The 27,186-nt window shown below is 42.1% G+C and overlaps 3 protein-coding genes across 3 annotated transcripts; all 3 read right to left on the minus strand.

Moving 5' to 3' along the window:
• Positions 1 to 1,758: 1,758 nt before the first annotated feature.
• otop1 (otopetrin 1) lies at positions 1,759 to 11,471 on the minus strand. Its single transcript, XM_058408437.1, has 6 exons — positions 10,610 to 11,471; positions 9,603 to 9,739; positions 8,161 to 8,219; positions 7,783 to 7,916; positions 6,710 to 7,629; positions 1,759 to 6,621 (listed from the first exon to the last, which is right to left on the minus strand). Exons 1-6 carry the CDS (start codon positions 11,010 to 11,012, stop codon positions 6,451 to 6,453), a joined length of 1,824 nt encoding a protein of 607 aa, XP_058264420.1. The 5' UTR covers positions 11,013 to 11,471; the 3' UTR covers positions 1,759 to 6,450.
• Positions 11,472 to 14,314: 2,843 nt separating this feature from the next.
• tmem128 (transmembrane protein 128) lies at positions 14,315 to 18,695 on the minus strand. The gene is made up of 4 exons (XM_058417803.1): positions 18,542 to 18,695; positions 17,228 to 17,360; positions 15,855 to 16,016; positions 14,315 to 14,753 (listed from the first exon to the last, which is right to left on the minus strand). Exons 1-4 carry the CDS (start codon positions 18,642 to 18,644, stop codon positions 14,654 to 14,656), a joined length of 498 nt encoding a protein of 165 aa, XP_058273786.1. The 5' UTR covers positions 18,645 to 18,695; the 3' UTR covers positions 14,315 to 14,653.
• A 3,585-nt stretch (positions 18,696 to 22,280) lies between these two features.
• Positions 22,281 to 27,178, minus strand: lyar (Ly1 antibody reactive homolog (mouse)). The gene is made up of 8 exons (XM_058417790.1): positions 26,506 to 27,178; positions 26,245 to 26,359; positions 25,306 to 25,413; positions 25,116 to 25,199; positions 24,767 to 25,043; positions 24,544 to 24,612; positions 22,673 to 22,758; positions 22,281 to 22,538 (listed from the first exon to the last, which is right to left on the minus strand). Exons 1-8 carry the CDS (start codon positions 26,625 to 26,627, stop codon positions 22,404 to 22,406), a joined length of 996 nt encoding a protein of 331 aa, XP_058273773.1. The 5' UTR covers positions 26,628 to 27,178; the 3' UTR covers positions 22,281 to 22,403.
• Positions 27,179 to 27,186: the final 8 nt, after the last annotated feature.

Consider the following 27,186-nt stretch of genomic DNA (forward strand, 5'->3'; position numbering starts at 1 on the left):
TATCTATCTGTCTGCCTATCTATCTGTTTGTCTATCTATCTATCTGTCTGTCTGTCTGTCCGTCCATCCGTCCGTCCACCTGCCTGTCCGTCTGTCTATCCATCTGTCTGTCGGTCTGTTTTTCTGTTTATCCATCTGTCTATCCTTCTGTCTGTCTATTTCTCTCTGTCTGTCTCAGAGTGAATCACGTAATAGAAGTAATAGATCATTTTTCCAAAAAAACAATCAATCAAACAAAATAAACATCTTCAATGCATCCTGGGAGTTTTCTAACAGAGAACGCAGCAGTACAATAGTATGAAAGTGAATCAGTTTCAAACACAAAGGCACATTATGATTTCCTTTCATTTGGTTTTATTTCTTATTGCTCAGTATAGTCATTCTTTTTGCTAATGATAAAATGTATTCATGAGAGACAACAAGGAGAAATCTCCACGATGAATCAGTCTCAATCACCGTAACTGAAATTCATCCTAAACTGAATCTTGTCCTAAATCAAACCTTAGTCAAAACCTTGGTCAGGATTGAGTCTCAAACTGGCCCAAGGTGAAAGTGTACACCTCTGAGGGTCAGATTGTTCCAAACAGAAACCAAACTAAATCTTGTCTACTAAAACTGGAGTATTAGAATATGAAGAAATGTACAAAAAAATTATCTTAAGGACTATGTAACTTTTGCTAAATGTAAAGCAAAACCTAAATGATTATAAAACAATGCTTGTGTGTGTGTGTGTGTGTGTGTGTGTGTGTGTGTGTGTACAATTGAAACATGCTCTGACAAGTGTGCAGAAACACTCATGGAAACCAAATAACACCAAAGCTTCACACATTAAACAATAAAAGTTCCAAAACAAAAATATTTCACTATAGTGCTGTGTGCATGGCTGTGGTCTCTCAGAGAAATTCAAGTCTTCAGCATCACTGGCACCGAGACGCACAAGAGAACATGATCCGTCACGTCACACTGCATACGATTCTCAAAGAAGTCATAACAGTGGGTTTTTCTATTACAGAAAGACATTACCTGGGCTCTGAAATAGAAAATCTAACCAGAGAGTCTGATTTTTTCCTACTCATATATGAAGTTCTGTTTTTGTTTTATCATTTTCAGGACAAAAAAGCACGAAAGAGAGAGAGAGAGAGAGAGAGAGAGAGAGGGAGAGAGAGGGAGGGAGAGGGAGGGAAAGGGAGGGGGGGCAGATAGAGAAGGGGAAGGAGGTATAGAGGGAGAGAGAGACAGATAAAGAGGGGGGAGAGAGAGAGACAGATAGAGAGGGGGAAGATAGAGAGGGGAAGAAAGAGCACCCCTTCTGTTTGAGACAGAGAGAGAGAGAGAGAGAGAGAGAGAGAGAGATGTGATCTGATAAGGAACACATAATGATGGCATCATAACTGTTTTCCAGATACAAGTAATGAGAACAATTGCAGAAATCATTCAAGTGATTTCTAAAAATAAAAAATAAAATAAAAAATAATAACCCCCAAACCAAACCAAAACAAAGAAACCTCCAGCATGAGGTTTCGAGAAATGAAACAGCACCGGAAATGGGGAAGAAATGAACCCATTACACTCCCTGAAAGGCCCAGACTAACCTGCTACAGTTCCCTTTCTAACACCTTCTCTACATCGACTAAATAATAAATTTATTTTTCATGAATCCTATACTTTTAATATGAATAACTCAATGATGAGCTGGGAGTTTAAGGGGTTAACCGATATATATATATATATATATATATATATACACTATATTGCCAAAAGTATTCACTCACCTGCCTTGACTCGCATATGAACTTAAGTGACATCCCATTCCTAATCCATAGGGTTCAATATGACGTCGGTCCACCCTTTGCAGCTATAACAGCTTCAACTCTTCTGGGAAGGCTGTCCACAAGGTTTAGGAGTGTGTTTATGGGAATTTTTGACCATTCTTCCAGAAGCGCATTTGTGAGGTCACACACTGATGTTGGACGAGAAGGCCTGGCTCTCAGTCTCCGCTCTAATTCATCCCAAAGGTGTTCTATCGGGTTGAGGTCAGGACTCTGTGCAGGCCAGTCAAGTTCATCCACACCAGACTCTGTCATCCATGTCTTTATGGACCTTGCTTTGTGCACTGGTGCACAGTCATGTTGGAAGAGGAAGGGGCCAGCTCCAAACTGTTCCCACAAAGTTGGGAGCATGGAATTGTCCAAAATGTCTTGGTATGCTGAAGCATTCAGAGTTCCTTTCACTGGAACTAAGGGGCCAAGCCCAGCTCCTGAAAAACAACCCCACACCATAATCCCCCCTCCACCAAACTTTACACTTGGCACAATGCAGTCAGACAAGTACCGTTCTCCTGGCAACCGCCAAGCCCAGACTCGTCCATCAGATTACCAGATGGAGAAGCGCGATTCGTCACTCCAGAGAACGCGTCTCCACTGCTCTAGAGTCCAGTGGCGGCGTGCTTTACACCACTGCATCCGACGCTTTGCATTGCACTTGGTGATGTATGGCTTGGATGCAGCTGCTCGGCCATGGAAACCCATTCCATGAAGCTCTCTGCGCACTGTTCTTGAGCTAATCTGAAGGCCACATGAAGTTTGGAGGTCTGTAGCGATTGACTCTGCAGAAAGTTGGCGACCTCTTCGCACTATGCGCCTCAGCATCCGCTGACCCCGCTCCGTCAGTTTACGTGGCCTACCACTTCGTGGCTGAGTTGCTGTCGTTCCCAAACACTTCCACGTTCTTATAATACAGCTGACAGTTGACTGTGGAATATTTAGGAGCGAGGAAATTTCACGACTGGATTTGTTGCACAGGTGGCATCCTATCACAGTTCCACGCTGGAATTCACTGAGCTCCTGAGAGCGACCCATTCTTTCACAAATGTTTGTAAAAACAGTCTGCATGCCTAGGTGCTTGATTTTATACACCTGTGGCCATGGAAGTGATTGGAACACCTGATTCTGATTATTTGGATGGGTGAGCGAATACTTTTGGCAATATAGTGTATATACAATCAGCTGATTGGCTGGCTATAATCAGCCAATCAGGTGGCAGCATCACAACGCATAAACAAAATCACGCAGCTCTTCACATCAAACATCAGAGTGAAGGAAAAGTCTGATCTCTGTGATTTGGCATGGTTGTTAGTTCCAACTGGGCAGGTTGGGGTATTTATGGAACTGTTGATCACTGAATCACTTTTACAGAATGGTGCGAAAAACAAAAAACAGTCAATGAGCGACTGTGGAAATGGATAGAAGGTGTGAGTTACACTTGCACATATAGATAACAGTCTAGATTTCTATATTTACATAGTCTACTGCATAGTTTTATTTTTATTATGTTTGTCCATCCATTTTTCATCCCCACTTTATTCCCAGTTAGGTTTGCAGGGATCTGCTGGAGCCTATCCCAGCACACATTGAGGCGAAAGGCAGGGGTACACCCTGGACAGGTCACCAGTCCATCACAGGGTCACAGACAGACAACCACACACACTCACACCTACAGGCAATTTAGAATTACCAATCAACCTAATGTACATGTTTTTGGACTGTGGGAGGAAACCGGAGTACCCGGAATAAACCCACGCAGGCACGGGGAGAACATGGAAACGCCACACAGAAAGGCCCCTGCCTGTTCGAACAAGAATCTGAGGCTATCATGGGCATTAATCAATCTGACTATCTGCCCATGATGGCTGGAACTTGGCATCATTCACCTCAAGGTTTGATTTTTGGAGATGCTTTTCTGTTTACTATGGTTGTAAAGAGTGATTATTTGAGCTACTATAGTCTTCCTGTCAGCTCGGACCTCTGGTTTCTCACTCTGGAGACACTCAAACCTGCCCATCTGGCCATGTAACACTAACATCTACGCCATGCTTAAAGTCACAGAGATCAGACTGTTTCACCATTCTAGTGTTTGATGTGAACATTAACTAAAGACCTGTATCGTGCTGCTGCCACCTGATTGGCTGATTAGATAACTGTGTTCTTAATAAAGTGGCCAGTGGGTGTGTTTATTAATCATACACTCAGATCCCGGTCAAGATTCTTGTTAGACCTGATGTGTCACGATTCGAAACATTAACATCTGGTTCTCGGGTTGTTGCTAACCTGAAGCCTTTGTGTTTTGCATGTTTGAGTTAGCACCAACAAACTCGCTCTGAGAGAAAAAAAACAACGAGAGCACCTGTAGAGTCCAGAAGTGTTTGAGTGTGTTACAGAGTCTGTGGAAAGTGCCGAGTGTGTGTGTGTGTGTGTGTATAACATCAGCTCACGGAGAATGTGACTGCTCCTGTATTCTCCCGGAGGAAGAATTCCGAATGCTCATGACGTGGAGGAAAATCCACATGCTTTCCATTCTGTCTAAAACACAATGGGATAAAAGCAGAAAGCCTTTCATTCCATCCAGTCAAATACGGTAAAAAGCGATAAAAAAAAGAAGAAGAATAAAGGTTTGTCTTCCATCAGATTACATTACGGAGAAGGTCAAAAGGCTTGTCTTCTGTCCAAGAGGAGGAGAGAAAAGGTCACCTTTCAGTTCAATCCCAATAGGGAGATGATGGAACAAATGGCTTCAATGGCCAATCACAATGCAGTGAAGAGAAATCACAGTGAAAATAACAAACATTGTCTTTTGCTATAATGATTCTATGGAGAGAAAGCAAAGCTCTTATTTGTGTCTAATCATAATGAAAAGAAATCCAAGAGCTGTTCGTTCACAAAGGGGAAGGTGAAAATGGCGTTGAGTGTAATCACAGGAAAGAGAAATGAAATTACAAGAGTTATGCCTTTCATCCAGTCGTGGACTGAATATTAAATAATTTCATCCGATCAGAGGAGTGACAGAAGCTTCCCATCCAAAGACAGTAGACAGGTCGGGATTGCATAGTTGACTAATACATTCACACAAGTCTTTGTTTTGTTTGTATTAGGACGTTATCACCATGGTCCAGCGGCAGGATCCTGTGCACTCGTTGCCGAGGCCTGGGTTCGATTCCCGGGCAGGGTGCCACCCCAGCCACTAAAGAGTTAACTCTCAGTGCCAGTCCCAAGCCTGGATAAAAATGGGAGGGTTGTGACAGGAAGGGTATCTGGGGTAAAACCTGTGCCAAATCATGTGGATCAAATGATCCGCTACTAAACAGCGAACCATGCCATTACACGGAACAAACGGATGCTGTCAAATCAGGTTTAAGGTTAACCACAGAGCCGAGTGTGCAGGGATTGTTTTTTAAACTCCGCCCACTCTTGAAGGAAATTCTGACCACTCCCTCCCCATATTGCGTTCTAATCATTTTTTGTGCGCATGCAAAAAATCCTGGATGACATTTTTGGAAGGAACGTTTCCAAAAATGATTAAAGTTTAAGGGTAAATTCCTAGAAAAAAAAGGCTGAACAATTCTACCCCCTTCTGCGGTTGTTATTATCAAATGTTGCTAAAACTATGCGTCAAAATAGATATATTCTATGCCAGCCATTCATCTTCTGTAGCGCTTATCCTACGCAGGGTCGCAGGGAACCTGGAGTCTGAGTCAGGGGTACAACTTAGACAGGGTGCCAAGTCATCGCAGGGCAAAATCACATACACACTACTGACAATTTTAGAGATGCCAATCAGCCTTTGGACTGGAGGAGGAAACTGGAGGAAACCCCCCGAATCATGAGGAATCAAACCGCCAACCCTGAAGGTGTGAGGGTAACATGCTAACCATGAGGAAGTAAACCCCTGCTAAATCATTAATCAATTTAATAGGATAATGCAGTTACAGAAGATGAATCAATAAAGCCCTTTCTTTATCCCACGAGATTCATATCTGACCACGCACCTCTGGGCACAGGGTCCGATAGGATCCCACCCTCCATGCACAACATTACTTTTATTTACACCAGACATGATTAACGTATTTCTCAGCACTGCCCGAGCATCACGCCCTGACCAAACACGTTAATCGGCGTGGCTTTTCTTTATGTGAACTTCTTATCTGGCCTGTGTTCTATGTTTAAGGGTCTACATATTTATTATTTGGCACATTTATTGCACTGATTAGTGTAGCCTACAGTAAACAGCAAAGCTATAAATATCATTTTCAGGCTGTTAAATGAAGCACGGTTTGATGCGTCCTTCACTAATAAAGAAGCGAGGTTGTTGCGTTAACTACAGAAAACTAGTCGACTAGTTTAACAGAAATAAGACTTGTGCAACCCCTAATAGAGAGAAAACTCTGGCTTTTTGTTTAGGCACAGAGGAGAAAAGGCAACCAAGCACTAATTTCTAGCACTAAGCTCCAGTCGCTCTTTCTTCTGTGCAATCAAAATTGCAGAGAAAAGGGTTTTCGTTACTTTTCTTGAGAAAACAAAAATGTTGAGAAAGAGAACCCTGGTTTCCGAGAACTCAATAAAGGGAATCATCGTTACTGTGCACAAAAGAAACACCACACGGGTAGGGAGGCGGGGCCTAAATCTTCCGGAAAACTTCGAAGAGAACGGCGACAGAGTGCATGCGGTAGAAGAGGCTCATGGGAAGGGCGAAATTCAGCACCGTGCTCCAGATGGGGAATCCAAACGATGCTTCCTCCAGACCGTTATCGAACTGTGGTCGGCATCCAAATGCAGGTAGGATCCAGAGCTATACACACAAACACGGCACAGAATATTAAGCTCTTATTTCTATGTCTAAAGAAATTCTGAACACAGGCATTAATAAAAATGCTTACTGAGATGTTGCACATAAACAGGAAGATGGCGATGTTCTTCAGGAGCTGCCTCTGTCTGTTTGGCGTCTCTGGCGTCCCGTGTCCGTGAGAATGCTCCACGTGCTTCTCGCTGTTCCTGCTGTAAGCTTGTTTATCGTTCTCACATTGTTTATCTGGTGACTCGTATGCATGGTTAATGATACCGTCATACACTGCAAAGATTTTCTCATTTCCTTGGCTGGGGCTGAGGATGGAGTTATGTGTGGCGCGAAGGCCAGGCCCACGCTCTTCAGGCTCACGTCGTCTTCTGTACAGCGACTCGACGACGAACAGATTTTGCACGCACTTCTCCAGAACTAAAAGTATGGCGTATCCTAAATTGGCCCATCGGTAGTTGGGTGAATTTGTTGCACCGCCAACGGCGATGACGCTGCACCAGCAGACGAGCCAGGAGCCAATGGAAGAACCGAGGAGCAGCTTCGAATCGAGCGTCCTGGCCGGATTCGGTGCCGTGTCCATGGGCCAATCCTCGAGGCGATAGATGACCAATCCGACAGCACCAGCGACACTCATGCATGCCAAAATGACGATTCCGAACCAGTAGAACATGGAAATGGCTGCATGGCGTGCCTCCAGTGACTCCTCCACGTGGATGATGTAGATGACAAGCACCGTGATGGCACTCGCAAGTGCCAAGAGCCCGAAGGCCGGGCCGAGCAGCAGGAAAGGTCCGTCTCCTGAGCCTGTTATCAAAAGAGGTGATGACGCAGGCTTCTGATTGGTGCGTTGGTCGAGGGTTCGGCCAACGTTTTTCCACATGACGAAGAGCAGCACAGAGACTAAGATGTGGTACTCGATGTTGAAGGGACAGAGATAGTACAGACTGCTGCTGAACATCGAACACGCACTGGTCGTACAGTTACAGTTAGGTTGAGTGCTCTCTGGGGGAGAGAGAGAGAAAGAAAGATAGATGGACAGAGGGATAAAGATAAAGTCAGAAGGAAAAAATAGATATACATGTTTAAGTATCTCAGGATTAGATGGAAAGAAAGAATAGGATTCTGTGTGTGTGTGTGTGTGTGTGTTAACTTTACCCCAATCAGTGAAGTTGAAGGATCCGACCGCCGATAACCGTCTCTTGTGGTCATTGAGAGCATGTTCGGCTTCAGTCATTACTCCGTTACTCCAAACCAGCAGGTTAGTGAACACAGCATGAATCACACCAAACCTAACACACATTTACATTCACCTCATTTGGCTGACGCTTGCATCCAAATATCGACTTAAAGTAGAACAGGAGATAGGATACATCTGAGCAGAGGAGGGTTAAGAGTCTCACCAGGACTCGAAAGTGGTAGCTTGACCATGCTGAGATTTGAACTGACAATTATTGTACTCAAAAATGTACTAGTGAATAAACCAGGAATGGCATGGATTATGGTGCGAAAGGACGTGCGGGCGCACAAATTTACCTCTCGAACGTTTCGTAACGCTTGATGACGTCTTTAACGTGAAACCAGAGAAAGTGAACCTGCAAAATAACAAAGAAAAACACCAACAGTTGTCAGAAAATGCACATCACAGACACACACACACAAAGCCATCTTCCCAGCATCATCATCATTTGGAGCTGGGTGGCATTATTATATGCTTAGTATGTGATCCATATATGATCCACTCATCCATATGATAATGGGATGTTATTAATTGCTGAGTGCTTAGAGAAACCTAATCTTGACTAATTTGAACAATCGGTCCTGTTTGTACTTTGCACAAAGCAAGGTCCATAAAAACATGGATGAGTGAGTTTGGTGTGGAGGAAATTTACAGAGTCCTGAGCTCAACCCCATAGAACACCTTTGGGATGAATTGGAGTTGGAGCTTCTCGTCCAACATCAGGGCCTGACCTCATAAATGCGCTTTTAGAGAAATGGTCAAAAATTCCCATAAACACACCCTAATCCTTGTAGAAAGCCTTCCCAAAAGAAATGAAGTTATAGCTACAAAGGGCGGGCCAACTCCATATTACATTCATGTGCATGTAAAGGCAGACGTCTCAGGAGAACCCACGCAAACTTAGTCACAAGTCTCAACCCAGCGACTCTAGCCCTGTTAGGTGGCAGTGCCATGCCAGACGAGAAGTCCATTCTTATCAATTTCCTATATGCAGTACATGACAAATTGAAGCTTTTTCTTTTTTGAAACTCATCAATTTCTAGCCTCAAATTCAGGTTCAAACCCAAAACCCTAACATAGTACAGATTTGCCCAGACGGGGCTATGGAAGAACCCAATGAGTCATAATGAAGTTTAACAGGATCAGCAGTGACAGAGAGCCTTTTCTTTAAGCACAAAGCGCTCATTTATTCCCCGCAGACCCCTGGCGATATAAGACCCTCTGATTCAGAGCTCAATTACAGCACTGAGCACCGAGTCAATTACAACTCCATATTTCAGTTCAAACTTTCGACATGCGATCCTGCAGAGAGCTTTCAGGCTAAATGCACACAGAGATGAGAAAAGATACACGCTCACTGTCAAATCAATTCACATATCCTACATGCAACCTACAATCATGAATGCACTGTATTCAGAGGCACCTGAAAAATGCACTACAGCATCAGTAATGCCTGATAATAGGTTTTATTTAAGCTCCATCTTTTGTCTGTGATGCAGATATTTTCCATTAACGAATCACACCAACATCTGCAGTGAAATAAAACTTGTATTTATTACTTTGCAGAAAGAAAGAAAGAAAGAAAGAAAGAAAGAAAGAAAGAAAGAAAGACATTAAGGCTAGATTGTTTCAATTGTACCCCAGGTTTTCCTTTAATATCACTAGAATTTTCCACAGAAACTTGAGGTATTAATAACATTAAACACTTTTCTTTGGCCCTCTCACCACAGACTCTCACCTGTGACACCGTATGAAGTGCGTGTACCACCGGGTAGACACCAAGCACAGGAGACACACACTCCTGATAACCGACGTAGTTCCCGACACGGAAAGCATCTGTGATGAGTGAGAGCAGAGCGAGCAGAGTCAGGCCACCTGTAGTAAAGAAACAAACAAGCAAAACATAAATATCATAAACGGTGACAAATTAACACTAACACTGAATTAGCTAATTAATTAAAAAAATTGCAACTGTATCCTAAAGTCCTACTTTATTGCCATCATTTTCATCCTAATCAAACCCTGAAGATGGGGGGTGGGGTCATCCTGGATGAAACCACTCCCACCAGGATAGAAATGTTTCTTTAGATTTGCTTTATATTGATATTGATTGATTTGAATATTCCCTTGAACAATTTTCTTATATGGTGTGTTACGGCATGGCTTGGGCAAAATAACCACAATCCTCCATGTTGTCACGATTTCGACTGCCAAGCAAACCATGTCGTGACTAAAGTACTTGTGTTGACATCTATATTCATGTTTTAGATTTACATTTATCCATAGTGATCATTTCTTACCTGTGGTCTGAGTAAGGCTCCTAGTAATTTCAAGGGTAGACACAAAAACTCTTTATATCTATAGGTTTCAATGGTGTTACTATTAATGATACATGATTTGTAACTAGAATGCAATATATTTCACCTGGAACTACAATTATAGAGCTTTAAAAAGCTATTTAATGTATGTATTTGGAGTTTAAGGACCACTGATACACACTAAAATCTAACAGGTACAAGACATGCACATGTACAAGCCACAGGTAGACCTACAGAATATGTAGCCTTGAGAATGCCACGATCGAGACTTTTAAAAAGTTTGGTATGTTTATTTTTTAATAGTTCACAGTCCTGGGTTATGGTTTTGACTTCTGATATCTGTCTGTCTTTTTGTCTCTACGTCTCTTTTTGTCTTTTACTATTCGTCGTTTCCTTCAAGAATGCGCGTAAAAGCGCAGCTGGGTACCTCGAATCCAGCTGGTGGCCGCGTTCGCGTCTCTCTCAGGCGGCGCATTGCGCTTGCGCTCCAGGCGCGCCACGTAGCAGATCATCCACAGCAGCTGCATGAGCATGAGCGTGGAGAGGAAAGCCAGCACCGTCTCCTCGGTCACGGTGGGTCCCTGGTACGCGAGCGCGAGCATGAGCGCGAGGCCCACGAGCAGCAGGTTGATGCCGTACTGTGCGCTCAGCACCTCGCCGTTCTTCTGCGGGTATTTCCGGCTCAGGCTGCCGCGCAGCGTGGCCAAAATCTTCATCTCGCGCGCCGTGGAAGAGGAGGATGAGGATGATGAAGAGGCTGAAGACGAAGAGGACGAGCTGGGACAGTACTTGTTGACAAACTTCACATCGGGCCCGCTGTGCTCCACCATTTTGCTCTGCAATCCAACAGCACTAATTTAAATGATATGGGATGTCTGCTCAGGTGTTTGTGAGAGCGCAGTTCCAGCATCCGGTTCGTGTTCGCTGTAATCTACCTATATACCCCTCTGTAAATCTGCAGATTAGGAGCTAGAGGTCGAGTTTCAGTCCTCTTCAGCGGCTCTGAGGTACCGGTGATGCCAGATATTCATCCAACACCATCCCTCCATCACTCCATCCTTCTTTTGGCTTGAACAAGCTGAGAAGGGACAAGCTGCTTAAAATGCGCCGAGATCCGATTTAAAGCGCGTTACGCAGAAGACAGAGCGCGTGCCAAAAAGCATTCAAAGACAAACATGATGAAGATTATCGGCCATGCGTAAAATACGCGTATTTTTAACTATCCACCTGGCCCAGAGCGTGAGATTCTCTTGCAGAATGTAAGAATATAGGTGCTTCTTGGCAGCGCCCGCTTGCACTCTTCACCTCTCCGCAGCTCCGTGTGGGTCCAGTGGAAATGAACTGAGGCTTATTTAGCTTTTCTTTCTTCCTTGGGTCTGATGGGAAAGAAAGGGGGAAGCGGGGTTTCGCGTTTCACTGGTCAATGGTCAGTCCGACAATGGCCCTTTATGGAATCGCCTTTGTGTGACACGCAACGCCGACATGGCTCAGGTAACCTTCCAAAAAACGCAAAAATAAAAAAAAATCCTTTTCTCCATATCCGTTAGGGTCTTTATTTCATTAAATAAACACAGACAGGAACGAAAGGCGAGAAAGAAACAGAACCAAATACCAAACTAACATAAAACGCCACAAACCCAGTGGACTGTTGGTTCAGTTTTATTTGATCCCAAAGAAAAATGAGATTTAACTGTGCGCGACATTACAGGGCTCGCGCTAATTAATGTGAAACGGATACAGGCGAGCACTTTAACAAAAGGCCCCATTATGACAACCATGATCGGAGAACTTTCAGACCCTTGACAATCTCTCTCACTCTCTCTCTCTCTCTCTCTCTCTCTCTCACACACACACACACACAAAGGTGGGCGCGCAAATCCGCCATAAATCCACCATCGACGCAATAAACACTGCCAATTAGCAGCGCACGGAATACATTGTATTAACGCACGCACGCGCGCGCACATACACACAGTACACTGACGAACCTGTCGATCTGCCCCACACAGTCTCAAAAACCTGTATACATACACTGACCGGCCACTTTAATAGAAACACCTGTACTTCAATCAGATCCCTGCTCAATCAGCATGTCATGTGCAATGCAGCAGGGCGATACATAACATACAGACACAGGTCAAGAGTATTTCAGGATGCAGGATGTCAAACGTTGAGGCAGATGGGCTTCCACCACATGGTCACTGAAAATGGACAGATTGTAAACACATCTGATTGGAAATGCTCTTCAGCTGTGCAATTTTGTTGAGCCTGTACCCACGGTAGCCCCATAATCCAGTTATTGTCTAGCAGGAGTTGAACTGATTTTGTCATCTGCTGTTAAAGGTTTATCATGGTGTGCATTTTGAGGTGGATTGCTCCCTAAGGTTGTAAATAGAATGGTTATTTAAGTTACCGTAATGGTCAAAGTGAGCAAGATCACATTATTCCCCATTGGGATGTTTGATTTGAATGGTAACTGATGTGATCTGAACCTGCAGGAAGGAGCAGGTGTTCCTATTAAAGTGGCACACTAAGTGTAAGTCTCTAACCAGAGGATTAACACATTTAGAGAATACTCTGTGTCCAAAAAGGTGTCCAGCACCCTATTAACATTTAATGTAATGAGTATACTTTGGAACAGGGCAGAGTAAGATATTCTCCTCTACAACGTTAGAAGGATCTAGCTGTTACTATCCACAGGGTCCACACAGGTGCTTGTTCAGTCCCTTGTCCTTTCAAGGCTACTGCAATTCACTCCTGAGAGACTTACCCCTGTGCACTAAACAAACCCTTGCAGCTAATCTAACTAATGTCAAATGTGGCTTCCTTCCCACCTTCTCCCACCCCACCCCATTGCTACACTTCCTACACAGCACCACCAGATTGGGAACTTATACTCTAGCCATCATCAGGGAGCTGCTTGCTTTTTAATTCTGTTTATGGCAATGTATAATGAACTATTTTCATAGTAGAATAAAATATAAAGCATGAATAAAAAGCTGCTTATGAAATTATGCAACACACTGAAATATGTTACAGCCAGGATCAAGACTTCCCAGTCTGGTGGTACTGGCTCCCTTGAGTATTCTGGGATATTTCTGTGCTTCGTGGCCCAATAACTCATAAGACCATTGATTCAAGAATTATTCCATAATAGTTTTTCATAGGTCAGGGATGTTCAATCTTATCGAGAAAGGGCTGGTGTGGGTGCAGGTTTTCATTCCAACCAACCAGAAGCCATGATTGAATCCAGATGGAATCAGGCATGGCTTCTGCTTGACTGGTATGAAAACCACATGTACATTACTGCACAGTGAAATTCTTTTGTCACATATTCCATCCTTGAGGGTTTGGGTCAGAGCACAGGGTCAGCCATGATGCAGCACCCCTGGAGCAGGGTGGGCAGGTGGAATCAGGCATGGCTTCTGCTTGATTGGTATGAAAACCTGCACCCACACTGACCATTTGTGGATAAGACTGGACACCCCTGCTATACGTTATCAATCAGATTGAGCTCTGGACTTTGACTGGGTCATGCTTCATTTTAAACCACTCAAATGAACCGCTTAGGTGAACCTTCTAACATACCACTAGACTATTGGACAGCCCTCAAATGGGATTTATAACAGAATTGTCTGACCTTAGGATCTCTCTCCAGCTTCATCAGACTTACTCTTGTCCCTTGGTTGCTTCACTAAGAGGCTTTTGGTGAATGGGCTCTGGAATCGTCCAGAAACAAATATATTTAAAGTAACAAAATTGTGAAGAAACTCCATATGATTAAGTATGTGACTTCTGAAGGGATCTAATTTAGGGGTTTCACAGTAAAGAGGTTTTAAACTTTTAATTATGTCTCAAAAAATGACTTTCTCTCTGGATCAGCTGTATTCTGCCCAATGTGCTGGTTTGTTGTAGGGTTGCCAGGTACTTCACATTGATCTCAATAAAAAAAATAATACATTAATTAAATTAATTGAATAATAATAATAAAAAAAATTCTGCCTTTTAACGAAAGTCCAAAATATAATATAATAATAAACATTTAATTTAAAAATAAAAAAGAAAAAGCTTTTTAGCAATATAGCAACAAAAGAAAATATTAGATTCAAAATAATTACACAGAACCCAAAGATGATTGAAATAGATTTTTAATTAGAAAAATTCAGTAAATTCATTTGCGTCATTCTGTTACACTGAGATATTAATGAGAACATGCACATAGAAAATAAGTTACATCCAAACAGAAACATAAAAAAATTCAGTATAATGTAATATTAAAAGAGAAAACATTGCTGGAGTAGGATCAGCATCACAATCTCTCTGGACATGGAAAGCCTGTCTGGTTCAAACCGCACAATGACAGAATCATCTGATATGCACACACACACACACACACACACAAAGACGTCGCAACGGAAGTGAAACTGTCTGCAAAAACACAATATTGGAAATGTGATCGTTCTTCTTGCCTTTATCCAAGGAGTGAGATTACCATCACGACTCCCATAAACTGTGTGAAGAGAATCACGGGGGTGAAGAAGGACCACACGGGCCACAGGGCAATGTTAAAACTGCAAACACACACACACGAAAGGTTAGGTCAGTCTGGACCGGTGTACAATAAGTTCCAAGAATCTATGTCTTTCAATATCCACTTATATCGTCCCAAATCTTCAGGAAGTCATTAAATGCCATTGGTGCCACTGTGGAATTCTCCATTCTGATTGGCCAGATGATTTAAGTTTAAGTTGTCTTTATTTGTCACATATACATTACTGCACAGTGAAATACTTTCTTCGCATATCACATCATTGGGGGTTGGGGTCAGAGCGGAGGGTCAGCCATGATACAGCACCACTTGAACAGGGTGGGCTGGGGGCCTTGGTCAAGAGCCTAACAGTGGTAGCTTGGTGGTGCTGGGGCTTGAACCTCGATCTTCCTGTCAATGACCCAGAGCTTTAACCACTTGAGCTACCACTGTCCCATTTTCTATAACAGAAACTCTACCTGCAGTTCTAAGACGCCTGTTTGGGGCAGAGGTGGCTCAAGTGGTTAAGGCTCTGGGTTGTTGCTCAGAGAATCGGGGTTTAAGTCCCAGCACCGCTAAGCTCCACTGTTGAACAAAGCACTTAACCCTCCCTGCTCCAGGGGGCTGTATTGTAGCTGCCCCTGAGCTCTGACCCCAACTTCCTCAGCTGGGCTATGTGAAGAAAAGAATTCCACTGTGCTGTAATGTATATGTGGTGATAATAAAGGCTTCGTGCCCTCACGTTTTGTTGTGTCCATGTTCACATCAAATCACATTATTGATGCTTAATGTCTCATTTGGAAATAGAAGTATTTCACTTTTTACCCAGCCTACTAGGGGCAATATATTTAAAACAAAAGTTATTTTCCCATACAGATAAATAACAAGAGATTAATTTGTAGCTGCTCTCACTGGATACTGTGGATTTGTCTCAGAGCTGCTGCTGCAATCATAAAGGCTCATGTGCTCATCCCAGCACTACGTCCCAGTATAAGGTTTTTACTTTAACGTACAGCTTGAAAGGACAGAGAACTCGTTACTACAGCAACACAGAAGCACCTTATGCTGAATATCATAAATGTAGAGTTTAACCGATTCGCTTGCTAATGAGTATTTTCAATGAAGTGTAAGTGCACACACTGACCTGAAGGAGGCAGCGATGAACGCAGCGGTGGTGATTGGTGGAATGGCAGGGTATTCCTGATCATAATGCTGAATTCCTTTGAACCATTCCAGATACACGATGCAGAACGAAGCAAGGCACAGACACACACCCAGCAGCACCAGGCCCACGTTAAACCACCAACTGTAACACACACCACACACACACACACTCTCGATTAGTTTTATTAAGAACACTTCTAATAAGCTACATGAGTGGGCCATTAGTCTTCATAACAGTAGCATTCATAGTAAATAATCATACTTAGGCTGGAGATTCATTAGTGCATTATAGTTTCTGTTGACAGGCAAAAAAAAAGGAAACACACACATACACACTCACATCGGTGAAACTTAATCACTGAAGCTGTACTGCAGTGGGCTACACTGATCACACTGGGTAATAAAGATGCTCAGTAGACTAAAACCATGTTGGATATCAGCCAGCTACAAAGCAGCAGGAAACTCACACACACACACATTTGTCTTATAATCCAAGGACCTTCCATGAACATGATTATTAATACAGTTAATTAAATTTTAACCATCAAAACCAACATTTCTGAAGCTTTCCTCATGAGAACCAGCCAAATGAGACCACTCCAAGTGAGGACCTTCCATGGACATGATTATTAATACAGTTCATTAAACTAACATTTCTGGACATTTCCTCATGAGGACCAGCCAGAATGTCATTTGATCCAGAGATCAAAGATATGAATACACACACACACACACACGTTTGCCTTATAATCCAAGTGAGGACCTTCCATGAACATGATTATAAATACAGTTAATTAAACAAACATTTCTGGACATTTGTGAACAAACATTACTGGACATTTCTCAACAAACATTTGTGGACATTTGTGAACAAACATTTCTGGACATTTCTGAACAAACATTTCTGGAAATTTCTCACAAACATTTTTGGGCATTTCTGAACTAACATTTCTGGAAATTTCTCAACTAATATTTCTGGACATATCTGAACTAACATTTCTGGACATTTCTGAACTAACATTTCTGGACATTACTGGAGGAACATTTCTGGACATTACTGGAGGAACATTTCTGGACGAACATTTCTGAAGCTTTCCTCATGAGGACAAGCCAAAATGTCATTTGATTCAGAACAAGATATGAAGACCCCCCCCGCACACACACACGACCAATAAACTATAAATTGTTAAAAAAAAAAACTATGCGTAATTCTTTAATGGAAAACATTTTAAATTTAGGACAAAACCCTTTGAGACATGATTTGATTGTAAACAAACTTCTTGTACCAGGGGATCACACCACACTCTTACTGATTATATTCTTCATTCACGTTTCTTTTCATGCAAACAATACCTTTTAATATCTCCGCTTTCCAGGATGACTGTAAAAAAATCAAGGTAGTAGGTCAAACCGATGGAAGCCAAAATCCAGAAGACGGAGTGCCGATTGAAGCGTGGGAGTGGTTTAGAGTCTGCTTTCTCTTTACCTGCGTTAAAGCCGAGAGAGAAATGAGACACAGCCAGGCCAACATTGACTAAACGTGTGATATAAAAATTAAAAACATTTGTTATTACGGACAATTTAAGTAAAACCATTACTACAAACAGATGACAATAGATGCCTATGTTTGTTATGAGTGGCATCTGCAGTGTGTTCACACTGTTATTTATTTATTTGTTTTATTTTTGTTTTTATCTTGATTCCTGGTCCTAATAAATTAAGGGTTTTAGATTTCTCTCTTTGCATCTTTACGATCTGTAATTTTTTTTTTTTACTAAAGTTACGAGAGTTTGTGAAAAAATTATTATTCAGATGTTAATTTGTCTTTATTCAGTAGTATGTGTTCCTGATTTTTTTTTTTTAATAATTTTTTTTATTCTGCATATAAATAGGTAATGGTGACAAAGTAAAACAAAATTAAAAATAGATAGATAGATAGATAGATAGATAGATAGATAGATAGATAGATAGATAGATAGATAAATAAATAAGTAAAGAAAGAAAGAAAGAAAGAAAGAAAGAAAGAAAGAAAGAAAGAAAGAAAGAAAGAAATAATAGTTATGGTTGGCGACTTAAATTAAAACAAAATTTAAAAAATAAATGAATGAATGAATGAATGAATGAATGAATGAATGAATGAATGAATGAATAAATAAATGTAATGTAATGGCTGGCAACTCTTAAATTAAAACAAAATAACAATAAATAAATAAGTAAACAAATAAATAAATAATAGTAATGACTGGCGACTCAAATTAAAACAAGATTAAACATTAGATAGATAGATAGATAGATAGATAGATAGATAGATAGATAGATAGATAGATAGATAGATAGATAGATAGATAGATGCTACTTGGTCAATTGTGTTAGTTATTGGCTAGGCAATTGGCTAATTGGCTAAAAAGTATAATAGTAATGGCTGGCGACGCATTAATTTAAATAAATAAATAAATAAATAAATAAATAAATAAATAAATTTAAAATAAAATAAAATAAAATAAAATAAAATAAAATATATTAATAACAATAATTAAGTTGTAGCTCCAGATGTGTTTTCCAGGAACTCCTTCACGGTCAAGTAAAGACATGTTTTTTTTTCCCTACGATCTTTTAAGAAACAGGATTATTTCGAGGCATTTTCTAAATGAATTTCGGATCACTTACTCTTCTCCTCCTCTCCCGATGCTGGCTGTAAAAGTAACTCCGCGTCTCTTTTAAACCGATTGCGAAGTTGAGCTATTTCAGTCTCGGACAATCCGCCGGCCATTGTTGTTTTTTGGGCTGTTCCGTCTTCATTGGTTGTCGTCCGGGAAATGTGACGTCAAGTAAAAGCGACGGATGGTAGTGGGAAGTGTAGTGAAAAGAAGTTGATCGCTGTTAGTTACGGAAAGCAAATAGTTTTATTATTTAATGTTATTATATGTGGAAGATTTCCTTTTTTTTAATCGTCACATCAGAATCTATCTATCTATCTATCTATCTATCTATCTATCTAGGCAAATGTTTTGGGACACCCCTCCAAATCATTGAATTCAGGTGTTGTTTTTCAGGGGTTGGGCTCGGCCCCTTAGTTCCAGTGAAAGGAACTCTTAATGCTAATTTCATGCTCCCAACTTTGTGCAAGCAATGTAATATGGAGTTGTCTCCCGCCCTTTGCAGCTAAGACAGCTTCAACACTTCTGGGAAGGCTTTCCAGGTTTAGGAGTGTGTTTATGGGAATTTTTGACCATTCCTCTAGAAGCACATTTGTGAGGTCAGGCACTGATGTTGGATGACAAAGTCTGGCTCTCAGTCTCCTCTCTAATTCATCACAAAGGTGCTCGGGTTGAGGTCAGGACTCTGTGCAGGCCAGTCAAGTTCCTCCATGTCTTTATAGTCCTTGCTTTGTGCACTGGTGTGCAGTCATGTTGGAACAGGAAGGGGTCATCCCCAAACTGTGCCCACAAATTTGGGAGCATGAAATTGTCCAAAATGTCTTGGTATGCTGAAGCATTAAGAGTTCCTTTCACTGGAACTAAGGGGCTGAGCCCAACCCCTGAATTCAATGATTTGCAGGGGTGTCCCAAAACCTTTGGCAAAAAACTGTATCTATCTATCCATCTATCTTTACAATGACTGATGATATACTGTGATTTGCTTACAGTATGACTTATGAATAAAGTGCATTCGTGTGCCGATTTTAGTGTAGAAACATGCAAAGGGTTTCTGGATTGATGATAAGAGATGTGCAACCAAATATTAGCTGTGATTTACTTTAAGCCTAGCTGTTCCAATACTTTTGATCACCTAAAAAAATAAGTTGGGGTGCATTGTTCTAAGCCGACACATTAATATCTGGAAACGAAAGCTACATTTCTGATCCATCGTCATTCATGTTCTAATCGCAAACCTAAATGGTTACGCGTTGTAGCAAAAACAATAGATTTGACCTTGTTGTTCCAATACTTTTGATAGAACTATACAAGATGTACATAGAAAATGTACAGCAAATACAGTGGACATTAAATAAACACAATGTTTCATTATCTAAGAAATGAGGCTGTAATTTTAAAATATAGACTTACAGCGATGGTTATAGGGCAGAGGAGCCTGACTGCCTCAGGGAAGAAGGGGTTACAGAGACTGGTGGTGGTGGTGGTAGCATGGATTCTCCAGTACTTTCTGCCAGATCGCACAAGAAGGAGGAAAAGTCCAGGAAAGCGGTACGAGAGGTCATCTATAATGCTTCTGCCAACTGGTAGGGGGCATCAAAGAAAGTGAGAGACCACTGTTTTCACAAACTGCTCCAGGTTGACAGAGTACAGTAGTAACAGAACAGCAGCCAGGCAGCAGAAATGAAACACTTCCTATCTCTGTTTGCCTGAGGAAGCTGATGGGAGGCTGCCAGCGCACCTGTTACACCAGCACACACAGCTGTTAGAGGACCAGAGACACCTGTGCGCGGGTTCAGAAGGTCAGGTGTTGGACCAGAAGCCAGGTGAGTGGTGGATTTCTGTAGCTCACCTGAACACAAGAAGTATTAGTGTCTGATAGTCCAGGCTGCCAAGATCAGAGAGGAATTCAATCTCTTCTGAGAGTGAGAGAGAGAATGCGAATGAGAGAGTGAGCAAGAGAGAGAGAGAGACTGGGAAGAAGATAACATTAGAAAGAGCATAAAGAATATAATGTGAAATATTTCTGAATCTACGAAGATGAATGTCTCTCTCTCTCTACATATCTCTCCACTCTTTTCGCCTACTCGGTGGAAAACAAGCCAAAGACTCAGCGGATCAGCATGCGTGAGGAGAGTAAAATGACCTGTCTGTGATAAAGTTCTCTCACAGGCGCAGTATTGTTGGAGCTGATGCTGCCCGCCCGGCTCTTTCTTTCTCCAGGGATAGAGCAGGGGGAGCACGGTGTCAGGTTCAGCGCAGTACTGCATTCACTCAGCTTCTTCAGGGTCGACGACAATAGCTTGCTTGCTTGCTAACGTCACACCAAAGACATTTTCTGGTGTCACAAAAGGTTAAAAAAAACAACACTGGACGTCTTGATCACCGTAGTACGGGTGTGAGCACTGGATGAATAAGCTCTGCTAAAGAAAACAAACAAAAGATGGGTAAATTTGAAGCCGAAATGCCAAATGATAAGGTCATAATGAATAGTTCCAGCAAGCTGACCACGCAGGCCTCTCAGTGAAATTGCACACTCATTGGATCAGGTATACTAACTTCCTGTAAAACTAGGCTACCTCTCATCGTCTGCTGTGGGTTGAATACTTAACCCACGCTTAACTGTCTAGTAAACAAGTGTTACAGAAGGAACTAGCATTGTAGTAAACAGCCTAGCGATGAATTAGCATTATAAGGAACGTTAAATTAGTATTAATCTAAAGAAGCTAACAACAAACTAGGATAATATTAGCTAACAATGAACTAACATTAAAGCAAACAGGTAAACACAAACAAGCATTATACCCTAGAGGCTTATAAGCTTTCTAACTAGCATTGTATTAATTAGTTTAGATATGATGGAAATATAGATCGACTCCTCCAAGATGCTCTGTGCTAGTCACATTATGACTTCACAAATCAGCCATAACATTAAAACCAGCTGCCTAATAATGTGTAGGTCCCTCTGGTGCTACCAAACCAGCTCTGACCCATCAAGGCATGGACTCCATAAGACCTCTGAAGGTCATCTGAAGACATTACCAGCAGAACTTCTATGTATCACACTTGTTTGTCCAGGACATCCCACAGACGCTTGATTGGATTGAGATCTGTGGAATTAGGAAGCCAAGTCAACATCTCAGTGTGAAAGAGGGGTGTGAGGTGCCATAAAGGGCACATGAATGACAGGACTCCAGCAGAACATCACCCACAGCATCACACTCCCTCCTCTGGCTTGCCTTCTTCCCATAGTGCATTCTGGTGCCATTCCTTCCCCACAAAAGTGACCCACAAACACCCAGCTGTGATGCTCAGCACAGGCACTCTTACCTGTCCACAGCTACAAAGTGAGCTGTGATGCAGGGTGTGTCCTAACACCTCCTAGCATATCGTAGCCAGGTTGAACTCTTTCAGCAATTTGTACTAGAGTAGCTCTTCTGTGTGATTGGACCAGATGGGCCTTGGACACAATAACCCTGCTGGTCCACTGGTTGTCCTTCCTTGGACCACTGTAGTACCTACTACATACCAGGAACACCACACAAGATCTCCAAACACAAGTTTGGAGATGCTCTGATCCAGTCATCTAAGGTCTAGATCCTTACGCTTGCTTCCAAAACGTCAATGCCAGCTAATATATCCCACCCCTTGACCACTGGTTTTAATGTTATGCCTGATCAGGTGAAAGGATGTCGACGTGATTAAAGGCAACAACATGAGCTTGGACACATTCACTGCAGCCAGACAACAGATCTGTTCAGGAAGAACATTTATTTTAAGAAAAATAGACAAGGATGGGATATAAAACAGGATGCGTCATAGATGCAATGTCTCCTCTGGCAGCTGTCTGTGGCTTCATTTACAAAACCAAAGCATTAGTTAACAAGTCTGACTTTTTCTTTCAGGATTTTAAACTTGGGGTTTTTCAGCTTCTTGTTGAACAGAGAATACAGCTCTTCCTCCGATTTATGATTGTCCTCTGCGCTGAAGGAATAATACGCTGATAAAACCTGCAACACACACACACAAACTTGAGATTGTTCCAACTGTGTGAATGTAAACAGTTCAACAGAAAACTCACAACAAACAATAATTTCAACGTAATTATGATTCACAGTCCAGCACAGGAAATGCAGTGTGTCACCTTTTTACGGAGCTTCTTGAGAGCTATGCCTTCTTCTGGAGCTTGACGGAGAACCGCCTTTATCGTTCCTTTCCAGTTGAACTTCCCTACACACACACACACACTACAGTTTATGTACCCTACTATACAGTAAGAGAAAACCAGTACACTAAAGCAGTAGCATTCTCAGTCTTTATAAAGCAAAAAGAGTTAGGATGACATCATAGGTCACATGACAATACCATCATGGTGGATGTACATTATATTACCAAAAGTTTTGGGACACCCCTCCAAATCATTGAATTCGAGTGTTGACCTTGGGGACGAATTAGAGTGGAGACTGCGAGCCAGACCTTATCGTCCAACATCAGTATCTGACCTCACAAATGTGCTTCTAGAGGAATGGTCAAAAAATTTCCCATGAACACACTCCAGTTTGGGGAAGGGGTCATCCCCAAACTGTTCTCACAAAGTTGGGGGCATGAAATTGTCCAAAGTGTCTTGGTATGCTGAAGCATTAAGAGTTCCTTTCACTGGAACTAAGGGGCCGAGCCCAACCCCTGAATGCAATGATTTGGAGGGGTGTCCCAAAACTTTTGGCAATATAGTGTATGTGGAATGCCCAAATTGTAACCATACTACACACATATACTGACCGGAACATACTCAGTAGTATTCGAATGCAGAGGAAGGCGCCATTGCCATCTGCCTCCTTCCACATACATGAGCTCACAGATGTATGTAATTGCTTAGTTGTCTCTGTGAGTGACAAGGAAGAGTGAGGGAGTAATACCATCCCTCTCACCCTGAGGACCGCATGGCTGGGTTTGCTTTCTTGGCTGTCAAAAATCAGAACTACTCCCAATCGCAACCTACTCACTACACAGCGCCCTATTTTGTTTGTGGTCATTTCTAGTGGCTATCATGAGGCACACAAAAGGACTAAAATAGGAAATAGCCCTAATTGAATGGCCTGTAGAGTGAATAAGTAGCTGTGTGGTTTGGAACACAACACTACTGGAGTTTTCAGTGTTGACTATTTTATATTACTCTCACTAATCATACTACAAAACTGTAGAATAGTGCATAAGTATGTGATTTGGGACGCACCTAGAGTGTTTCCTTATACAAGCCTGTTTCCTCTGATAGTCGAACAGAACATTCTAGAACCACCTTGATTAAAGATACAGTATATTCATCATTCATATATATATATATATATATATTTATTAAAGAGTGTTATTATAATAAACCCAAGAGCTCTGGATTTCTGGGACTCGGCATGTCTGCTCAACACATTACCATTCAGGAACTTTTATGATGTTTAGAATCATCCCTATTATGATATACACCGATCAGGAATTACATTATGACCACCTGCCTAATATTGTGTAGGTCCCCCTTTTGCTGCCAAAAACAGCCCTGACCTATTGAGGCATGGACTCTACTAGATCCCTGAAGGTGTGCTGTGGTATCTGGCACCAAGATGTTAGCAGCAGATCCTTCAAGTCCTCTAAGTTGCGAGGTGGGGCCCATAAAGGACACTTTTGATAGATACTGACCACTGCAGACCGGGAACACCCCACAAGAGCTGCAGTTTTGGAGATGCTCTGATCCAGTGGTCTAGCCATCACAATTTGGTCCTTCATCAAACTCGCTCAAATCCTTACGCTTGCCCATTTTTCCTGCTTCTAACACATCAACATTCAGGACAAAATGTTCTCTTGGTGTGTAATATATCCCACCCACTAACAGGTGCCATGATGAGGAGATCATCAGTGTTATTCACGGCACCTGCCAGTAGTCATAATGTTATGCCTGATCGATATAATTCTATACAGTACAAGCAATTCTCTAGTGGAGAGAAGAGAGACTTCAGTGAAGCTGTCTACCTTTGTTTGACTTCTCTTGGGCTTCCTGTTCGTCCTCTGCTTCCTCCACTTCCTCTACGTTTTGGCTCTCTGATGTGTGGAGAAAAAAAATGGGAACAAATTAGTCACTTAAAGAGCACAATGAGGGCGAGTCAAATGAAAACTTTTAAACAATTGATTTTTTTCTGCAAAATTGTGTCTGCTGAACGGTCAGTTACAGACATCTTATCTAAATAACTCTTACCTTCACACTCCTCCTCGTTCCTTTTCTTCATTTTCTTTGAGCTTTCCCCCTCCACGCTCTCTTCTTCCTCGGCACGCTTCCTCTTTTTCTTCTTCTGAGGCTCTTCTACACCATTCTCCCCGTTCTGCTCCTCCTTCGTTCGCTTCTTTTTACCGTTCTTCTGTCGTTCTTCTTTTCTCTCTCGCTTGTTCTTTTTCTTCTCCTCAGGTTTCGCTTGTTCTTCCTGCATGTCCTGCGCTGGAGGTGACGTGTGTACAGGTTGTTCAGCTCCGTTGTCCTGCCGGATGCAAGTGTTAAACGGAGGACTGATAATCAGCATCAGTGTGTAGATTGAATGTGTGATACTCACTGGACTTTCAGAAGAGGAGAAGATTTCCCAAACTTGATCCTGCAGACTGGAGTCGTAAATCTTCAGACTGTTCTTTATCCAGTTCTGCAAAAATGTGTCTGTCCATCAACTTGCCTATTGACTAATACAAGCCTATGTATTGACTCAACTTGATATGTATTTAAACATAGCCCCAGATAAAGGTTCTTACCTGAAACTTGGCTTTCTTGCGTGGGACGTTGTCGTAGGTGGAGACCTGCTGCAGCACCGAGCGCAGTCTTGCACTCACACCCGGCTTATCTAGCGCTGCCTGGACTCTCTACACACACACACACAACATACAGTTATACACAATCACACACAATTATAGTAGTATATCATATCAACTGGGGTATTTGTAACTTTGTGGGAACAGTTTAGGGATGGCCCCTTATGGACCAAAGCAAGGTCCCTAAAGACATGGATTAGTGAGTTTGGTGTGGAGGCACTTGACTGTCCTGCACAGAGTCCTGACCTCAATCTGATAGAACACCTTTGGGATGAATTAGAGTGGAGACTGTGAGACATTCCAAAATTGGGACGTCTGCCTTTACATGTACATGAACTTAATATGGAGTTGTCCCACCCTTTGCAGCTACAACAGCTTCAACTCTTCTGGGAAGACTTTCCACAAGGTTTAGGAGTGTGTTTATGGGAATTTTTGACCATTCCTCTAGAAGCGCATTTGTGAGGTCAGGCACTGATGTTGGACGAGAAGGTCTGGCTCACAGTCTCCACTCTAATTCATCCCAAAGGTGTTCTATCAGGTTGAGGTCAGGACTCTGTGAAGTTCCTCCACACCAAACTCACTCATCCATGTCTTTATGGACCTTGCTTTGTGCACTGGTGTACAGTCATGTTGGAACAGGAAGGGGTCATCCCCAAACTGTTCCCACAAAGTTGGGAGCATGAAATTGTCCAAAGTGTCTTGGTATGAAGCTGAAGCATTAAGAGTTCCTTTCACTGGAACTAAGGGGCCGAGCCCAAGCCCTGAAAAACAACACCTGAATTCAATGATTTGGAGGGGTGTCCCAAAACTTTTTAGCAATGTAGTGTACTTTACAATGCTGTGATGAACACGTAACACCTGTCCATCCGTTCTCTGACGTACCTGAATCCATTGTTGCTGTTTCACATCGCCTTTATTCGCTTTGGCCTCGTAGTTCTTCCCTCCATACTTCTGATCCTCGCTGATACACTTCACATGGCTTTTATAGTCTTCTCCCCTACAGGCAGAAGGTTACTGAGGATCTCTCTACGCATCACTGATTAAGGTGTTTCTGGTCAATTTGGGACACATCCCATCATCAGCAGACTGATAATAGTAGTGAACAAGGTTCCCTAGATAGGGAGCAAGGTGAGTGAGTCTTACCAGAAATCTTTTCCGCAGTCAATGCAGGACAGAACTTGGCATCCTCGGCACATAGTGGTGTGTTTTGGAATCTGGCCTTTCTTCAGCGACTCTCCACACGCGTTACAAGTGAAGAACACCATCGTGGATCTCACACAGACTCACACACACTCATACAACCACTCCTCACCACTACTGTCTCATTGATCACCTTAAAACTGACCAGCAGCTTTCTCACCTTCCCTCGCACTACAACTGATTCCCTCACAGATTAATGTAAAAACACGCTCACGTGCACACTAATCACTTTTTACATATGATTCCAAACCCACGCCGACTGGACAGTGCTTCGCTATTTACCTTCCGTAGAGAAACACCAACCTACTTAAGGTTCCACTGTAATGTAAAAAAAAACAAATGATTCAATTCTATACAATATTTTTAAAATAACGCGAGTTAAAAAAAAAAATTCTAAAAGACGTCGAACTGATGTTTATAACATTAACCAAAATTTACGGATATATTTGAAAGCCGTGTGTTGGATTATTTCCAACAATACAATGCGTTCTAATAACAACGCCCTGATTATGCGGTGTCCTATAAATACTCTGGTGTATTTGCTTTGTAAACTTCTTCTGTGCCTTGTTTTGTTTGAATTGTTCTAAATATTGTATGCAAATGGTTTGTATTATAATAATAGCA

This window comes from Hemibagrus wyckioides, linkage group LG02 (assembly GCF_019097595.1).
Source record: "Hemibagrus wyckioides isolate EC202008001 linkage group LG02, SWU_Hwy_1.0, whole genome shotgun sequence".
Classification (NCBI taxonomy): Eukaryota; Metazoa; Chordata; class Actinopteri; order Siluriformes; family Bagridae; genus Hemibagrus; species Hemibagrus wyckioides.

Bases quoted from the DNA above. Each gene is read 5' to 3' on its own strand.
- otop1 (XM_058408437.1), bottom strand. From the start codon at position 11,012: ATGGTGGAGCACAGCGGGCCCGATGTGAAGTTTGTCAACAAGTACTGT. The intron at 8,220-9,602 runs GTGAGAGTCTGT...GTTATTTTGCAG, and splicing joins CACTTCATACGGTGTCACAG to GTTCACTTTCTCTGGTTTCA. The intron at 7,630-7,782 runs GTAAAGTTAACA...TCTCTCCCCCAG, and splicing joins CTTCAACTTCACTGATTGGG to AGAGCACTCAACCTAACTGT.
- tmem128 (XM_058417803.1), bottom strand. From the start codon at position 18,644: ATGGCCGGCGGATTGTCCGAGACTGAAATAGCTCAACTTCGCAATCGG. The intron at 16,017-17,227 runs GTATTGTTTGCA...TGTGTGTTACAG, and splicing joins GAAAGCGGAGATATTAAAAG to TTGGTGGTTTAACGTGGGCC. The intron at 14,754-15,854 runs GTCAGTGTGTGC...GTGTGTTTGCAG, and splicing joins TTCATCGCTGCCTCCTTCAG to TTTTAACATTGCCCTGTGGC.
- lyar (XM_058417790.1), bottom strand. From the start codon at position 26,627: ATGGTGTTCTTCACTTGTAACGCGTGTGGAGAGTCGCTGAAGAAAGGC. The intron at 25,414-26,244 runs GTACGTCAGAGA...GTGTGTGTGTAG, and splicing joins AACAGCAACAATGGATTCAG to AGAGTCCAGGCAGCGCTAGA. The intron at 24,613-24,766 runs GTAAGAGTTATT...TCCACACATCAG, and splicing joins GAACGAGGAGGAGTGTGAAG to AGAGCCAAAACGTAGAGGAA.